The sequence below is a fragment of the Schistocerca serialis genome, chromosome 10 (genome assembly GCF_023864345.2).
Source record: "Schistocerca serialis cubense isolate TAMUIC-IGC-003099 chromosome 10, iqSchSeri2.2, whole genome shotgun sequence".
NCBI classification, from domain to species: domain Eukaryota; kingdom Metazoa; phylum Arthropoda; class Insecta; order Orthoptera; family Acrididae; genus Schistocerca; species Schistocerca serialis.
The window spans coordinates 88,771,810-88,790,164 of record NC_064647.1 but is presented as its reverse complement, the minus strand read 5'-3'; the positions used below and the strand labels follow the sequence as shown (position 1 = coordinate 88,790,164).

At 49.5% G+C, this 18,355-nt stretch overlaps 1 protein-coding gene across 1 annotated transcript in view; it reads left to right on the top strand.

Moving 5' to 3' along the window:
• Positions 1 to 11,164, top strand: part of LOC126425126 (ankyrin-1-like) — a 58,834-nt gene extending 47,670 nt beyond the window's left edge. Inside the window, exon 3 of the mRNA XM_050088070.1 lies at positions 10,582 to 11,164. Within this exon, the coding sequence (XP_049944027.1) occupies positions 10,582 to 11,095 (514 nt within the window). The 3' untranslated portion in view covers positions 11,096 to 11,164. The remainder of the gene's footprint in view (positions 1 to 10,581) is intronic.
• Positions 11,165 to 18,355: the final 7,191 nt, after the last annotated feature.

Below are 18,355 nucleotides of genomic sequence, written 5' to 3'. Positions count from 1 at the left end.
ACCTGCCTGCCTGCCTGCCTCTCTACCTGCCTGCCTGCCTGCCTCTCTACCTACCTGCCTGCCTGCCTGCCTCTCTACCTACCTACCTGCCTGCCTGCCTCTCTACCTACCTGCCTGCCTGCCTCTCTACCTACCTGCCTGCCTGCCTCTCTACCTACCTGCCTGCCTGCCTCTCTACCTACCTGCCTGCCTGCCTCTCTACCTACCTGCCTGCCTGCCTCTCTACCTACCTGCCTGCCTGCCTGCCTCTCTACCTACCTGCCTGCCTGCCTCTCTACCTACCTGCCTGCCTGCCTCTCTACCTACCTGCCTGCCTGCCTGCCTCTCTACCTACCTGCCTGCCTGCCTGCCTCTCTACCTACCTGCCTGCCTGCCTGCCTCTCTACCTACCTGCCTGCCTGCCTGCCTCTCTACCTACCTGCCTGCCTGCCTGCCTCTCTACCTACCTGCCTGCCTGCCTGCCTCTCTACCTACCTGCCTGCCTGCCTCTCTACCTACCTACCTGCCTGCCTGCCTCTCTACCTACCTACCTGCCTGCCTGCCTCTCTACCTACCTACCTGCCTGCCTGCCTGCCTCTCTACCTACCTACCTGCCTGCCTGCCTGCCTCTCTACCTACCTACCTGCCTGCCTGCCTGCCTCTCTACCTACCTACCTGCCTGCCTGCCTGCCTCTCTACCTACCTACCTGCCTGCCTGCCTGCCTCTCTACCTACCTACCTGCCTGCCTGCCTGCCTCTCTACCTACCTACCTGCCTGCCTGCCTCTCTACCTACCTACCTGCCTGCCTGCCTCTCTACCTACCTACCTGCCTGCCTGCCTCTCTACCTACCTACCTGCCCGGCTGCCTCTCTACCTACCTACCTGCCCGGCTGCCTCTCTACCTACCTACCTGCCCGGCTGCCTCTCTACCTACCTACCTGCCCGGCTGCCTCTCTACCTACCTACCTGCCCGGCTGCCTCTCTACCTACCTGCCCGGCTGCCTCTCTACCTGCCTGCCCGGCTGCCTCTCTACCTGCCTGCCCGGCTTCCTCTCTACCTGCCTGCCCGGCTGCCTCTCTATCTGCCTGCCCGCCTCTCTACCTGCCTGCCCGGCTGCCTCTCTACCTGCCTGCCCGGCTGCCTCTCTACCTGCCTGCCCGGCTGCCTCTCTACCTGCCTGCCCGCCTGCCTCTCTACCTGCCTGCCCGCCTCTCTACCTGCCTGCCCGGCTGCCTCTCTACCTGCCTGCCCGGCTGCCTCTCTACCTGCCTGCCCGGCTGCCTCTCTACCTGCCTGCCCGCCTGCCTCTCTACCTGCCTGCCCGGCTGCCTCTCTACCTGCCTGCCCGGCTGCCTCTCTACCTGCCTGCCCGGCTGCCTCTCTACCTGCCTGCCCGGCTGCCTCTCTACCTGCCTGCCCGGCTGCCTCTCTACCTGCCTGCCCGGCTGCCTCTCTACCTGCCTGCCCGCCTGCCTCTCTACCTGCCTGCCCGCCTCTCTACCTGCCTGCCCGCCTCTCTACCTGCCTGCCTCTCTACCTGCCTGCCTCTCTACCTGCCTGCCTCTCTACCTGCCTGCCTGCCTGCCTCTCTACCTACCTACCTGCCTGCCTGCCTGCCTCTCTACCTACCTACCTGCCTGCCTGCCTGCCTCTCTACCTACCTACCTGCCTGCCTGCCTCTCTACCTACCTACCTGCCTGCCTGCCTCTCTACCTACCTACCTGCCCGGCTGCCTCTCTACCTACCTACCTGCCTGCCTGCCTCTCTACCTACCTACCTGCCCGGCTGCCTCTCTACCTACCTACCTGCCTGCCTGCCTCTCTACCTACCTGCCTGCCTGCCTCTCTACCTACCTGCCTGCCTGCCTCTCTACCTACCTGCCTGCCTGCCTCTCTACCTACCTGCCTGCCTGCCTCTCTACCTACCTGCCTGCCTGCCTCTCTACCTACCTGCCTGCCTGCCTCTCTACCTACCTGCCTGCCTGCCTGCCTCTCTACCTACCTGCCTGCCTGCCTCTCTACCTACCTGCCTGCCTGCCTCTCTACCTACCTGCCTGCCTGCCTGCCTCTCTACCTACCTGCCTGCCTGCCTGCCTCTCTACCTACCTGCCTGCCTGCCTGCCTCTCTACCTACCTGCCTGCCTGCCTGCCTCTCTACCTACCTGCCTGCCTGCCTGCCTCTCTACCTACCTGCCTGCCTGCCTGCCTCTCTACCTACCTGCCTGCCTGCCTCTCTACCTACCTACCTGCCTGCCTGCCTCTCTACCTACCTACCTGCCTGCCTGCCTCTCTACCTACCTACCTGCCTGCCTGCCTGCCTCTCTACCTACCTACCTGCCTGCCTGCCTGCCTCTCTACCTACCTACCTGCCTGCCTGCCTGCCTCTCTACCTACCTACCTGCCTGCCTGCCTGCCTCTCTACCTACCTACCTGCCTGCCTGCCTGCCTCTCTACCTACCTACCTGCCTGCCTGCCTGCCTCTCTACCTACCTGCCTGCCCGCCTCTCTACCTGCCTGCCCGGCTGCCTCTCTACCTGCCTGCCCGGCTGCCTCTCTACCTGCCTGCCCGGCTGCCTCTCTACCTGCCTGCCCGCCTGCCTCTCTACCTGCCTGCCCGGCTGCCTCTCTACCTGCCTGCCCGGCTGCCTCTCTACCTGCCTGCCCGGCTGCCTCTCTACCTGCCTGCCCGGCTGCCTCTCTACCTGCCTGCCCGGCTGCCTCTCTACCTGCCTGCCCGCCTGCCTCTCTACCTGCCTGCCCGCCTCTCTACCTGCCTGCCCGCCTCTCTACCTGCCTGCCTCTCTACCTGCCTGCCTCTCTACCTGCCTGCCTCTCTACCTGCCTGCCTGCCTGCCTCTCTACCTACCTACCTGCCTGCCTGCCTGCCTCTCTACCTACCTACCTGCCTGCCTGCCTGCCTCTCTACCTACCTGCCTGCCCGCCTCTCTACCTGCCTGCCCGGCTGCCTCTCTACCTGCCTGCCCGGCTGCCTCTCTACCTGCCTGCCCGGCTGCCTCTCTACCTGCCTGCCCGGCTGCCTCTCTACCTGCCTGCCCGGCTGCCTCTCTACCTGCCTGCCCGGCTGCCTCTCTACCTACCTACCTGCCTGCCTGCCTCTCTACCTACCTACCTGCCCGGCTGCCTCTCTACCTACCTACCTGCCTGCCTGCCTCTCTACCTACCTGCCTGCCTGCCTCTCTACCTACCTGCCTGCCTGCCTCTCTACCTACCTGCCTGCCTGCCTCTCTACCTACCTGCCTGCCTGCCTCTCTACCTACCTGCCTGCCTGCCTCTCTACCTACCTGCCTGCCTGCCTCTCTACCTACCTGCCTGCCTGCCTGCCTCTCTACCTACCTGCCTGCCTGCCTCTCTACCTACCTGCCTGCCTGCCTCTCTACCTACCTGCCTGCCTGCCTGCCTCTCTACCTACCTGCCTGCCTGCCTGCCTCTCTACCTACCTGCCTGCCTGCCTGCCTCTCTACCTACCTGCCTGCCTGCCTGCCTCTCTACCTACCTGCCTGCCTGCCTGCCTCTCTACCTACCTGCCTGCCTGCCTGCCTCTCTACCTACCTGCCTGCCTGCCTCTCTACCTACCTACCTGCCTGCCTGCCTCTCTACCTACCTACCTGCCTGCCTGCCTCTCTACCTACCTACCTGCCTGCCTGCCTGCCTCTCTACCTACCTACCTGCCTGCCTGCCTGCCTCTCTACCTACCTACCTGCCTGCCTGCCTGCCTCTCTACCTACCTACCTGCCTGCCTGCCTGCCTCTCTACCTACCTACCTGCCTGCCTGCCTGCCTCTCTACCTACCTACCTGCCTGCCTGCCTGCCTCTCTACCTACCTGCCTGCCCGCCTCTCTACCTGCCTGCCCGGCTGCCTCTCTACCTGCCTGCCCGGCTGCCTCTCTACCTGCCTGCCCGGCTGCCTCTCTACCTGCCTGCCCGCCTGCCTCTCTACCTGCCTGCCCGGCTGCCTCTCTACCTGCCTGCCCGGCTGCCTCTCTACCTGCCTGCCCGGCTGCCTCTCTACCTGCCTGCCCGGCTGCCTCTCTACCTGCCTGCCCGGCTGCCTCTCTACCTGCCTGCCCGGCTGCCTCTCTACCTGCCTGCCCGCCTGCCTCTCTACCTGCCTGCCCGCCTGCCTCTCTACCTGCCTGCCCGCCTCTCTACCTGCCTGCCCGCCTCTCTACCTGCCTGCCTCTCTACCTGCCTGCCTCTCTACCTGCCTGCCTCTCTACCTGCCTGCCTGCCTGCCTCTCTACCTACCTACCTGCCTGCCTGCCTGCCTCTCTACCTACCTACCTGCCTGCCTGCCTGCCTCTCTACCTACCTGCCTGCCCGCCTCTCTACCTGCCTGCCCGGCTGCCTCTCTACCTGCCTGCCCGGCTGCCTCTCTACCTGCCTGCCCGGCTGCCTCTCTACCTGCCTGCCCGGCTGCCTCTCTACCTGCCTGCCCGGCTGCCTCTCTACCTGCCTGCCCGGCTGCCTCTCTACCTGCCTGCCCGCCTGCCTCTCTACCTGCCTGCCCGCCTCTCTACCTGCCTGCCCGCCTCTCTACCTGCCTGCCTCTCTACCTGCCTGCCTCTCTACCTGCCTGCCTCTCTACCTGCCTGCCTCTCTACCTGCCTGCCTGCCTGCCTCTCTACCTACCTACCTGCCTGCCTGCCTGCCTCTCTACCTACCTACCTGCCTGCCTGCCTGCCTCTCTACCTACCTACCTGCCTGCCTGCCTGCCTCTCTACCTACCTACCTGCCTGCCTGCCTGCCTCTCTACCTACCTGCCTGCCCGCCTCTCTACCTGCCTGCCCGGCTGCCTCTCTACCTGCCTGCCCGGCTGCCTCTCTACCTGCCTGCCCGGCTGCCTCTCTACCTGCCTGCCCGCCTGCCTCTCTACCTGCCTGCCCGGCTGCCTCTCTACCTGCCTGCCCGGCTGCCTCTCTACCTGCCTGCCCGGCTGCCTCTCTACCTGCCTGCCCGGCTGCCTCTCTACCTGCCTGCCCGGCTGCCTCTCTACCTGCCTGCCCGGCTGCCTCTCTACCTGCCTGCCCGCCTGCCTCTCTACCTGCCTGCCCGCCTCTCTACCTGCCTGCCCGCCTCTCTACCTGCCTGCCTCTCTACCTGCCTGCCTCTCTACCTGCCTGCCTCTCTACCTGCCTGCCTGCCTGCCTCTCTACCTACCTACCTGCCTGCCTGCCTGCCTCTCTACCTACCTACCTGCCTGCCTGCCTGCCTCTCTACCTACCTACCTGCCTGCCTGCCTCTCTACCTACCTACCTGCCTGCCTGCCTCTCTACCTACCTACCTGCCTGCCTGCCTCTCTACCTACCTACCTGCCCGGCTGCCTCTCTACCTACCTACCTGCCCGGCTGCCTCTCTACCTACCTACCTGCCCGGCTGCCTCTCTACCTACCTACCTGCCCGGCTGCCTCTCTACCTACCTACCTGCCCGGCTGCCTCTCTACCTACCTACCTGCCCGGCTGCCTCTCTACCTACCTACCTGCCCGGCTGCCTCTCTACCTACCTGCCTGCCTGCCTCTCTACCTACCTGCCTGCCTGCCTCTCTACCTACCTGCCTGCCTGCCTCTCTACCTACCTACCTGCCTGCCTGCCTCTCTACCTACCTACCTGCCTGCCTGCCTGCCTCTCTACCTACCTACCTGCCTGCCTGCCTGCCTCTCTACCTACCTACCTGCCTGCCTGCCTGCCTCTCTACCTACCTACCTGCCTGCCTGCCTGCCTCTCTACCTACCTACCTGCCTGCCTGCCTGCCTCTCTACCTACCTACCTGCCTGCCTGCCTGCCTCTCTACCTACCTACCTGCCTGCCTGCCTGCCTCTCTACCTACCTACCTGCCTGCCTGCCTGCCTCTCTACCTACCTACCTGCCTGCCTGCCTGCCTCTCTACCTACCTACCTGCCTGCCTGCCTCTCTACCTACCTACCTGCCTGCCTGCCTCTCTACCTACCTACCTGCCCGGCTGCCTCTCTACCTACCTACCTGCCCGGCTGCCTCTCTACCTACCTACCTGCCCGGCTGCCTCTCTACCTACCTGCCCGGCTGCCTCTCTACCTACCTGCCCGGCTGCCTCTCTACCTGCCTGCCCGGCTGCCTCTCTACCTGCCTGCCCGGCTGCCTCTCTACCTGCCTGCCCGGCTGCCTCTCTACCTGCCTGCCCGGCTGCCTCTCTACCTGCCTGCCCGCCTGCCTCTCTACCTGCCTGCCCGCCTGCCTCTCTACCTGCCTGCCCGCCTCTCTACCTGCCTGCCCGCCTCTCTACCTGCCTGCCTCTCTACCTGCCTGCCTCTCTACCTGCCTGCCTCTCTACCTGCCTGCCTCTCTACCTGCCTGCCTCTCTACCTGCCTGCCTCTCTACCTGTCTGCCTCTCTACCTGCCTGCCTCTCTACCTGCCTGCCTGCCTCTCTCTTTAACCAATTTTTCCTGCAAGATGGTCTCTGATTTAATTTGGAACTGACCAGATTATACCCACTACATTCGACAGCTTGTGTATAAGCTGAGTTGCACATAATCAATACAGGGCAATATTTTGCTTTTGGAAAGATTATAACACGTGTTCCAATCTTGTAGAACTGTCTGGTGCTAGTGATATAGATTGGTATTCTCATACCAGTACTGTAACTGCCGATCTGTACCAATCTTACATCACCCATCCAACTACACACGATCTCTCTATTTGCATGCATACTGAGGAGGTTAGCACTCCTTATTTGCGTATAGTAGATATGAGCTTGATACATTCGTGTTTGTTGTTGTGACACAACGGATATTTGGACAGAGGAAGAAACATATAGTTTATGCATGATGTAGTAGCAGATGGAAGGAGTTTGAAGTATTTTACATACATTACTTGTGGTATCAGTTCTATAGTTGTAGTGTTTGGATTCCATACGAAGAAAGTACTGGAAAGAGAGAAATGATAATAGAACGTAAACACACATTCCTATGGCTACACAGTTCTGAACTTGAGCATGCTATAATAATGGAACAGTGTAGTTTTCGATGTTTTAGTTGTGTGGAGTGCAACACTGTTAATACTGCAATGCTGGAAATATATTTTCAACACATGACATAAATTCACCCTACAAGTTTTATATCCCACTCACTATGGTGAGAAATTTGAAGATGATAAAACTACTACCTTCTACGCTATAGGAAAAAAGAAACACATTATTTGTGATACATGCACTATGTAGCTTTCCTGATATATATAATATATATATATATATATATATATATATATATATATATATATATATATATATATATATAATATATTTTTTATATATATATAATATATATTTTTTATATATATATATAATATATTTTTTATATATATATAATATATATTTTTTATATATATATATATAATATATATTTTTTATATATATATTTTATATATATAATATATATATATATATAGCGCCCACTGTTAACATGATTTCAGTCCCTGAAATTGTTATGCTTCCATTAGTCCTATAAAATGATTGTCACCAGCCGAAAGTGGATGGAACAATGACATCTTATGAGGAAATAGATGAATGTGTAGCAGTGTTCAGCATGTGAAATTACATGCCATGCTGCACTAACTCTGTGAACAGAATAGTCTCTTCCACACACATCATCTCTCAAGCAAATGCATACATAGGGAGATCTTGCTTCTGCAGGGATCCATAGCCTCTGAGTGTTTAACAGAATAATGCATTATCTGTTGTAGTCTGTATTGTGTTTTTTAAAATCATGCTATTAGCTAATTTCGGCCATGAGTCATTATCCAACACATTTGCTATGCGATGAGCATGATACATAAAACATGACACGGCAAATGTGCTCGATAATAGCTCATGGCTGAAGGTAGCTAATAGCACGATTTTAATAAAGCACAATACAACCTAATAGAGGCAATATTTCCTTTCATTAGTATGCACATGGACTGCAGTATCACACAAACCCCTGTCACTGACGTAGAATCACTGCAGTTACGAAACAGAAGACAGTTTATATCCAAGATGTGGCAGGGAAATGGAGTATTCCGCATACCTCTTAGTATGTCTAGAGAAGGCAGCCAAAATAGATTTTCCATTGGTTTGGTCGACATGATTCATCATGCATGCGCTGGAAGTCCTCTGTTGACGGTGGTTTGGGGAGGTCTGCTGTTAATGGTTGCAGGTGGATACTGCTGTAAGTCGCACACAGAACATTAGAGTCGAACACAGGTTATACCAAACAACTGATGCAACCAAAGAGAATTACCGAAACAAATCTAGTCTACCTTCGAATCATACCTCGTTACAAATCTATCATCCTTTAACGCATATTCATATCAGTTTAGATGCAGATGGATCTCTTTTGCAGGACAGCATTGACGACAGTCAACTTTTACATATCCCTATTACTTCAATAGACATACAGGAGAATGTTGTTAAAACCATGCAGCAACTTTTCTGTAAGGTATTTGTTAGCTGACACTGCAAGGTTGTGATTCATAGCGAGTACAAAGAAACGCATTGTAAATACTGTTTGTTGGAGTTTAAAACACTTAAATAGTTTTGCACGACTTCAAACACACGATCTATTCTGTTGTTGTATATTGCAGTTCCCCAGCTGGTAATACATGCTCTTTAGCTAAGGATGACATGAATTTTATTGTAATCATATGTCCAGACCCTTTATAAAGATCTGTATGGTGATTGCTGATAACTCTGGGATCATACTGGGTTTGTGATCCGATGTATATAAATTTAATACTATGCATTTGGTAGTGATACACGTTAAACATACTATTCCAGATTTCTTATCGCTTTTGGCGAAATTTGCTGTTTCCCTGGTTCCCAGTACTTCTGTGTCGAATTCCTCTTGCTGTTGTACACTTGTTCCCGTGTACAAGAAATTGCCTGCGCGAAGCAGGCATGGAAGTGCTTTCTCATTCTCACTCAATTTCCCTTCATTTTGGCGTATTTTCATTCAATTTCTACCTACTTCACATTATACTTATTGGATTATCGCTCTAGCGACGATGTGGGCCACGAATGGGAAAATCCACTAACATAACCAACTTTGACAAAGGTTAGAATGTAATGTGACTAGGAACGACGAAATGGCGACGTTGTTAATGTGCCAAAGTCATCAGCAGCTGTAGAAAGTGGTTGAGTGAAGGTGGAATCACAAGTAGGCACCGAAGTAAAAACTTTAATATTTTCAACATTTCGCGGCCCTGTCAGCAACTGTATAAATATTAATTTTAATGACCAACAGCCGCAGTTGCACCGTTTACCCAGAATTTACCTAGGTTTCAGTTGGGATAATCCAACCTTTTTCAGAATAAAAGTAACTACCGTTTGTCCATAGTGAACATCAAGATAAAACTACAAATCCATAAATTATCGTCAGACTGTAAAAACTTAACTGAAACTGTCTCGGCCCCACTTCGTGACAGCCACGAGTGCTGTACTGGAACTGACCGTAGTGTCATGAGGCCCGCCTAGGCGGACACAATACCTTGCTCCTGCACATAAACTGTGTGCTAGTTACTTGTTGGGACAAGATGCGAACTTAACTCCTGACCTTAAATTTACTAGTAACGTGAAATAAAAGGTATAGCTTAGGAAAAGGGCGTATATGTTATCCTGAGCAGAATGTACTTAGATCGACTGTCTTAACAGTTATGAAGTATTCATTGGTCATGAAATGAGGAAGACATCATGTGCTTACAAGGTATGGCCTGTCTAGGAGAATTTTGTGCTTAAGCACGAAGTTGAATCACCTAAAAGAACTTAGGATTGGGAAGGATATTATAAAGCCAACATCGTCATTATTATGACCCCATTGCCACCACATTATCCCCTACTTTAGCGTTTTCTGCAACTCATAACCATAACGTCGTCAAGAAGATCAATCAGACACTTGCATTAGTTTTTGACTTGATTCTAGACCATTTCAGGTCAAATATACTAATCTTGAGTAGTGACCATCTATTTTATATGGCCCATATTGACGGATGTTACAGATTAGATATAGACTTGTTCGTAAGTTCAATCATAACCATTTGTGTGCTAAGTAAGTAGGATGTTCATGCGTTGTAACCATAGCTAAGCAAGTGCTTAAAAATTACGTCTTAATTTCTAGACCTAGTCATAATGGACTGCTGCATAGGATCAGTCGTGCTGCATGAAGCATCTCTTTCAGTGGAGGGAAATGACTGCTTAACAGTAGTGTCCTGAGGTCAAAGGTACTTATTGCCATGAATCAATGTGATGCAATGTGATGGATGAAGCTATTGAGAAATGGAGTCTAAGAATTTTTAATGGAGAGTGAATGAAGATTCTGAGAAGCTGAGCCCACTGTACCTTCTTCTGCTGTTTCGTGTCACAGGAGGGAGAGAATTATAGATTCATTTGTCACAGATTGCCATAGATTCATTTGTTTTTAGAAATGGTTACAGTTTCCTTTCAATGATAGTCTCCTTTATTGGAAAAGTGTGTGTGTGTGTGTGTGTGTGTGTGTGTGTGTGTGTGTGTGTGTGTGTGTGTGTGTGTGTGTGTGTGCACGCACACAAAAATGTGAGAATTTCTGCGTGTTCTGCAGGAGCCTTTCTCAAGAGGAGAAGGACACGAGGCTGATCCAGGCGGCTAAGCGAGGTGCAGTAGAGGAGCTGTGGGCGTTGTTGGCGGCTGGAGCGAATGTGGCGGCCAAGGACGAGGAGAGGAACACCGCCTTGCACTGGGCGGCAGAAAAGGGGCACCTGGAGGCAGCGAGGTGCCTCCTGAAGACTGGGGCGCCTCTGGACGCGAGGTGCAGCAACAATGAGGACATGCCTCTGCACTGGGCCGCGGGGAATGGCCACGCAGCCGTGGTGCGGCTGCTGGTGGCCGCATCGGCTGACCCCAACGGTAGGAGCTCAACAGGGTGGTCGCCGCTGCACTGCGCCGCATGGAGGAACCACGTGGAGGCCGTCACTGTGCTACTGGAGGCCGGGGCCGACAGGGGGGCGTTAACTATCGGGGGACTGACGCCGCTAGACATCGCCGAGCAGCACGGCCACCAGCAGGCGATAGACGTGCTGACGCGCAGCCCAACAAACGTCTCTCGAGTAAAATGAAGGGGACTTCACTGTATCACTGCTGCACGTTTTGAAAATAAATAAAACACAAAAATAATTTTGACATCATTGTGTGTATCCATCTTTATGTAGTACTTAAAATCACAGCATTGACATTACTACAATAGCGGTAAAGTTAGATATCTGCAAACTAATTTAAGTAACGAGGGGTAAACTTCCTATCATGCAACCCACCAGAAATTGAAAAAAACTGATGACTAATACACACTAATTTTGTAGAATATTTGGTTGTTAAAGAGTACTTGATAGGAGTATGGTTCATGCTATGTGAAACCACTCTGTTTGGCCATGCCCCTATCACCAGCGTATAGCTTCTACAGTTAGAATGTATCTTCAGATCTAAGACTGAACTTAGTAACATTGGCATCATGGTATGTGCCTATCATCTGAAATCATATTATTAGTTAATTATTAATTTAAAAAATCATAGAACAACCTGTAGTCATACATTTCGCACAAAGGTGTTGTACTGAGGTTATGAGACGCATTACCACAAACTGCTTGAAGTAGATCTTCAGTCTGACTGCTGTAGTACATTTTCGCTCCTCCTGCATTTCCCTTCTGTCCATCTGCAGTATATTTCCCTGCTATAGTCGTGTGAGTAGAGCGTCTGCAGGGGCCACCACGCAACCCAATACACATCGACTCTGGCCGGACAGGCGCCGCCACTGCCTCTGCCGGCAGTCTGCTGAACTACAGCTTGCAGAAACTGTTAAACTGGAGTAGGAATTGCTGTAAGAAATAAAGTAAAAAAAACTGAACAAGTCAGTAGATGTGTGAACGCTGCTTCACTCTGAAGCAGTCACCATACAGAAAGAACTTTGGACTTTTCCAAAGTAAGTAAAACACCTTATGTTTATAGCTCTGCCTGGATTACGAACTGTGTGATGGCAAAGTTATGAGAGTGTGCTGTAAAGTAATGCCTCCGAACTTTTTTGTAAACACTCAAAGCTTTTTCAATAAAACATGTTATTAACATTCTACCTCTTTCGTCTTCACATCCACATATTTGCTGCTCTCTACCAATACAGGGCTCTGAATTGTAGTTTGTGACGTGATAGTAAGTAACTATATAGGACAGTGAGAAACAGTGTGATGTAATAGCTTCAAATTCGAAGAGTTCGTCCACATTGCCAAACCACACCTGACCACTGCGATACCTCCTACAATCCAACACCTCGCATTTACTGTCACAGATAATTTTCTATCCTGTCCTCACTTGAGAACTCAGATTTTCATCTGCTTCCAAAATTTAAAGAACACCTTCGAGCCCTAATTTTAATAGTGATGAAGTGCTGCAAGCAGGGTTGAGGTTGTGGCAACATCAACAAACTCAGACATTCTACAGTGTCGGTACCAACGAACTGGTCCCTCATTGCGAGAAATGTTTGTCCCCAGGGTGACTGTATTGAGAAACAAATATGCAGACATACATATGCATATGTTAATAACGTTCGTTTTATTTAACAGCTTTAAGAATTTGCGTATAAAAAATTCGGAGGCATTACCTATCAGCACACCCTCGTATATAATCCTGTTTGAGACACATTGTTATCATCATTCTCATTGTCGTCTTCGACGAAATATGTATCAAAGATCCATTTTGTATAAAATAGAAAAGCCTGACGAAATGACCAAATGCAGTAACATAATCAGGAAAAAAATAGCACAAACAAAAAAGAAAATTTGTACCAGTATATCCTTGATATTGTGTCTACTGTGCAACATGAAATAAGACGTTGAAAGAATTCGAGTCGCAACTGACAAAGAAGAGGGTTTGTCAACTACGAACACAGGACAGTTACGCACAATTCACAACGCTACACACGAAATCCGGACACGTATCTGGCAGAATGGTGATGAAAGCAGAATTTGAGTGCTTTTGAGTTCTGTTAAGGATTATCTTGGTCTGCGTAAGGCGGGTGTATATTGCATTCCTTGTAGCTGCGGGATGGCACATACAGCAGCCAAGTAGATCTGCTATTGCTGAACATTGCTTGGATACTGGACTCCCCATGTTGTTATATAACACCGAGATATTGGCATGCACGTCCAGCTATTGAGACAATGTTATTAAAGAGGCAGTTGAGATTAAATTACCAAGCAACCTCGTTAACAGGATGGGGCTTTTTGTTTAAACTCTGTTTGGAATCCGCCTCTCTCTCTTGTCAAAAAACAGAGGGACAGAGTCAATGCTACCTCACCTGCGAATTTGTAGTCTCACTGTCGATAGCTCTGACTTTGGTCATCTTTGGTGACACTAGTGTCAAGGGTGTGTGTTATCTTTCCTGCATCAGTCCGAGAACCGAGGTATTAAATTTGCATGTATGTCTCCTGTCCGTTGCAGTTGCCTTGAAAATGGCCGGGTTTTCTCCCGCTGAAATATCGGCGGTTGCTGAAAGTGTTACCTGGCTGAATTCCGGGAAGTTATTTGAAAATGGGTAAAAACTATGCAACAAGAGTAGGACTGATTCCAAAACAATGATTTAGTGGACAGTAGCCTACTTCCAGTCTGTAGTTAAACCATTCCCATTTGCCCTTAAGAAGATAGGAGATGAGATGCGTATAGCGAAGTGGATGGCCTAGTCACTGAATCGCGCAACATCATCTCAACAGCCGCGCGGATCGGCAGCGTGGTTTGAGGCGCCATGTCGCGGATTGCGTGACCACTCCCGCCGGAGGTCCGAGTCCTCCCTCGGCCAAGGGTGTCTATGTTGTTCTTAGCATAAGTTACTTTAAGTTAGTTTAAGTATTACCTAAGTCTAGGGACTGATGGCCTCAGCGCTTTGGTCTCTTAGGAATTCACGCACGTTTGGAGATTTGAACAAATTCTCAACAAATTAACGCAAAATCTTCATATTGGGAGGATTTAATCTGTAAGGTGACTTTCGTACCGCGCTCTCATCAAAAAGAAGGATGCAGTATTCTACCATAGTAGTCACGCCCATTTTATCAGTTAACACGTCAGGAAATTCTCTGAACATGAGGAGCAAATCTTGAGCCCTCTTCACTGACAAATGAGCAGTATCAAACTACCCAGTTTCGATAACTATACTAGACACACGTGGTAATTTTCAAGACCCACACAACCTAAATTTTTGTACCAGACGTTATTTAAAACAAAATTACCTACTAGCACAATCCAAGATTATACAAGTCTTCTGAATAAAATCACAGCCCAACAGGAAGTTAATACTCAACCCTTTGGCAACAATACGATTCAAAGGTCAGGAGAAATTGATAGTTGCACAGCTGCCCCCTAATGAACCAACTAAGGACAGCGGCTCACCATTGACTGTCCTGCGCGCCTGAGCATCGATAAGGAATTTAGGGAATTTACAGACTGACTGGTGTCCCAGGCATCAATTGTAATTTAATAAGAAACGCTAGTTCCCAACTCTGGTAAGGCACAGACTGGTTCGTGGTTTAGCAAGGCACACACAAAGGGAAGCGGACTGTTTATTGCCACCCTGACCTGATTACAAGCTCATGGTGAGACACTCAAAGAGTGGCACCCTACCCTCTTATGCGTTGCTTGCTCACCGATTTCTTCCACCCTGCTTGCAATTGTGGAGCAAAATGCCCTGGCACACCACAACAGTAACAATATTCATTTTGCAGATTAGGGTTTCTAGACGGAAGGCCTTCACTTAACTGATAAGAGGCTTACATTCAAACAGACCAAGTTCAGGTTCCATAACAACCTCAGTACTGGTGTCTCAGTGATCGAAAACACCGTATGGAGCAGGCGTCTCGGCGAACGAAACTCCCGAGTGGTCCTCCGCTTTCGTAAGACGTTAGCAATAACTTCCAATTCCGAAAGCTGAACATTAAAAGCTGTAGCTCCCATGCGCATTTCACTTGTATCGTCGATCAATCGATCTCTACGTTTCCCAATGAACACGGAGAAAAAACTGACTGATCAGATCACTTTTGGCCCTTGCTGAGAACCTTCATCTTAAAAACCTCTTGAACAACTCATTCAGACCAGGAACGCTGACACAATAGATACAAGAGTTGAAAAGGTACCTCCAGAGAAGCTTAAGAGTTTACCACGTTTTTCAATTGTAATGATCCTCAAGATCCCCCGCATTTCCATGCCATGCCGCACCGTACCATCCGATGTTCGGTAAGAAGATGCAGGAACAGAGGAAGACGGCAGAGAAGATAACGAAAAAGTACTTGACAATAACGAACATTATTATACTGAAACAGAGGCAAAATGGAATAAATAAAGTACCACTGCCGAATAGACTGTTTCAGGACCTAGAATGTTATTCGAAAGTTACTTGGACCTATAGGTATGGCGAATGCAGCGAGAACGCCTTTGGACTGTAGGAACTGACCCGTAGATACGTCGGTTTGTCAATTATACATAGTTTTGTATACAGATCAGTATATTGAGTGTGTCAAATCTTCATTTCGGTGTGTGAGAGAGGCATAGAACTAGTAGATGTCATTGAACTGAAAGTTTCAGCTGTCTTCTGCTGTCAGCTGGTATTAAGAAAATTAACAGACAAAGCTTAGAGGATCGGTGAGGAATCGATGTGGGCGGCATTGAAAAATTTCGCCTTGTAATGAATAAAAAGCGCTTCTACTTCATTTTGCAGTGTCTTACATTTGACAATAGTGTGACTCGCGATGAAAGGAGACAATTGGACTATATTATAGCTATTCGGGAAATATTTCCTGTGTTTGTTCACAACTGCCAGAAATCCTATACACTTCTAGCAGATGATGCGGTACATGAGAAACTGCAAGTATCCGAGCAAAGTGCAGTTTCCGCTAACCAAACAAATGTGGAATTGATATATATGCTCCTCTTGATTCCCTAATATTTTACCTGAATAAATTGGAAAGATACACTGGTTTCCAGAAACAATGATTACACCACATAGGCACTGTACCTTTGGATGTTGTTCTATGACTATGTGAAACTTTTTATCAGTTAGTTCGAAATGTGACGGCAGAAAACTGGTTTAGTACTATTCGTCTGACAGAACAGTTAGGAAGGAAAACTCTATTTTTGTGTCGATGAAGAAAAACAAACACGAGATTCCTCTGGAGTTTGCTAAGAGTTCTATGTTTCTAAAAATGGAAAATGTGTGAGCCTGGCACCAACTCTGCATACAGACAACTCAGTAGATCCTGAGACCGGAGAAACGCAAGCCATTCATTGTAACATTTTATAAAAGTACCGAATATGAGATCACACAACACTAAGTTACCTGCTTCGTATAAATTTGCAAAACATTTGTGCTTTTGGCCCAATGGTTACATTTTTTGCAACGATCAGAAGAAAAGGATTTTCAAACAACTGTATCACGCATTAGCTCTACTCCACTTGGGGTGAAGAACCTTAGACACCTCAGAAATTTACAGGTATCTTCCGAAGAAGAAGAAGCAGCAGAAGACGAAAGCAGCAACGGGGAAAAACGATCTGGGATCGAGAGGTAAAGGTGTAATCCCTGCACATTAAAGAGACTAACAAAATACTGTACAAAAATAAGTCAAAACGACTCCCTTTGAAGCACTTAGAAATTTTTTGTTCCGACAGCGGTAAAATTCTTCAAACCATCATTGTTGCTCTGCCCTAATATCATAATTGCCTTTTTGTAAAAATATTTCTCATTTGTAATGAGTTAAATTATCTAAATTTAATAAAATGCAAGTGAAAATGCAACGATGTTATCATTTTTTAGCACAGTTCAAAACAGACATAAGAAAATTGAATAATTAATATTCTATTGTTGTTGATCCCTTCTGTTATCTTCGACTTTCCATAAAGATCTCTTGCATTTATAATGTGCTTTGTCAATGAAATTTAACAATCACAGAAACAAGTGATTTGATCAATTTGAGAAGCTCATTGCGGAAAACACCGCATCTGCCAGAAGTTTAACACATGAAGTGATACACAAAACTTTCCACAGATGTTGCAGTGAGGGGTGGGTAACCGCCATGCACTTTCTCCCAACGCAAATGTGTAACCAGGCTGAAAATAAAGTACATACAATAAAAAAACTATTGTTTACAGGTTACACGCAGATGGCGCGATCCAACACAGCAGGTGTTGCATTTGATCGTGAGAGATCCTTCGCAAGGTAATTTTTTCTTGCAATCGAATTACACTCACCAGGTAACTATTACAGATTCTCCCGAGATGTCTTTGCAGGTTTCCCACAGGTTGGGTAAACATTTACTCTGATGCCAGTATGGTTGGTTAACAGTCGGCTGACGACAGCCAACGCCATTTGCATTTTATCTCTCGGTTGTCCTGACATGCTGGTGCAAGTAAGTCACTCAGCATTCTGGTATTCTGCTCTGAAAGTAATTCTGCTGAGACCTGTCGGTCTATGAGAGGCAGCAGGACGCTTCACTATCCTTCCCACCGCCAGATTGCTTACAAATAGCTGCCACCAGGGCGCGAACCTCCTCCTGAGCGTCAGAACTGTGCCGGATAGCTGTTAATGATTCCAGATCCGTAAAAGTTGTACTGTCCTTCCAAGGACTGGTTCAAATGGCTCTGAGCACTATGGGACTCCTCAGGTCATCAGTCCCCTAGAACTTAGAACTACTTAAACCTAACTAACCTAAGGACATCACACACATCCATGCCCGAGGCAGGATTCGAACCTGCGACCGCAGCGTCGCGCGGTTCCAGACTGAAGCGCCTAGAACCGCTCGGCCACTTCGGTCGGCTCCAAGGACTCGGCGCTTAAATTTCGATGGGGTAGATATGGACTCAGGGATGTACCGCTCGCCTTGCCGGATAGCTGTTAATGATACCAGATACGCAAAAGTTGTCCTTTTCTTCCCAGAAGGACTCTGTGCTTAATTGTAGATGTGGTAAATACTGGGATGTTGAAAAATATGCTTCCCCTCATCCCTCCAGTAAACCGAAACATTCTGATATGTGTTTTGGCAATATCCCGAGAAGGCTGACACACGAGCAATAACAAAATACCTGTCTACTGGCAGCCACATCCCAGACGTATGTGAGTCTGCAGATCTGGGTTTCCCTCACAATACAGTTCTATAGAAGTGTTCCTATAGCCTCCCGCCAAATTAGTGGGCAGATGATCCGAGAACTCTAATCGGAAACCCTGGAGGGAACGCTATTGAGAACTGACATTTGAAGCTGACCGCAGAAGGATTCTACTGCCACCAACGTACATTTTGCATAAGGACCTCAAAGATAAGATCCGAGAAGTTATTGGGAGACATGTAGGCAGTCTT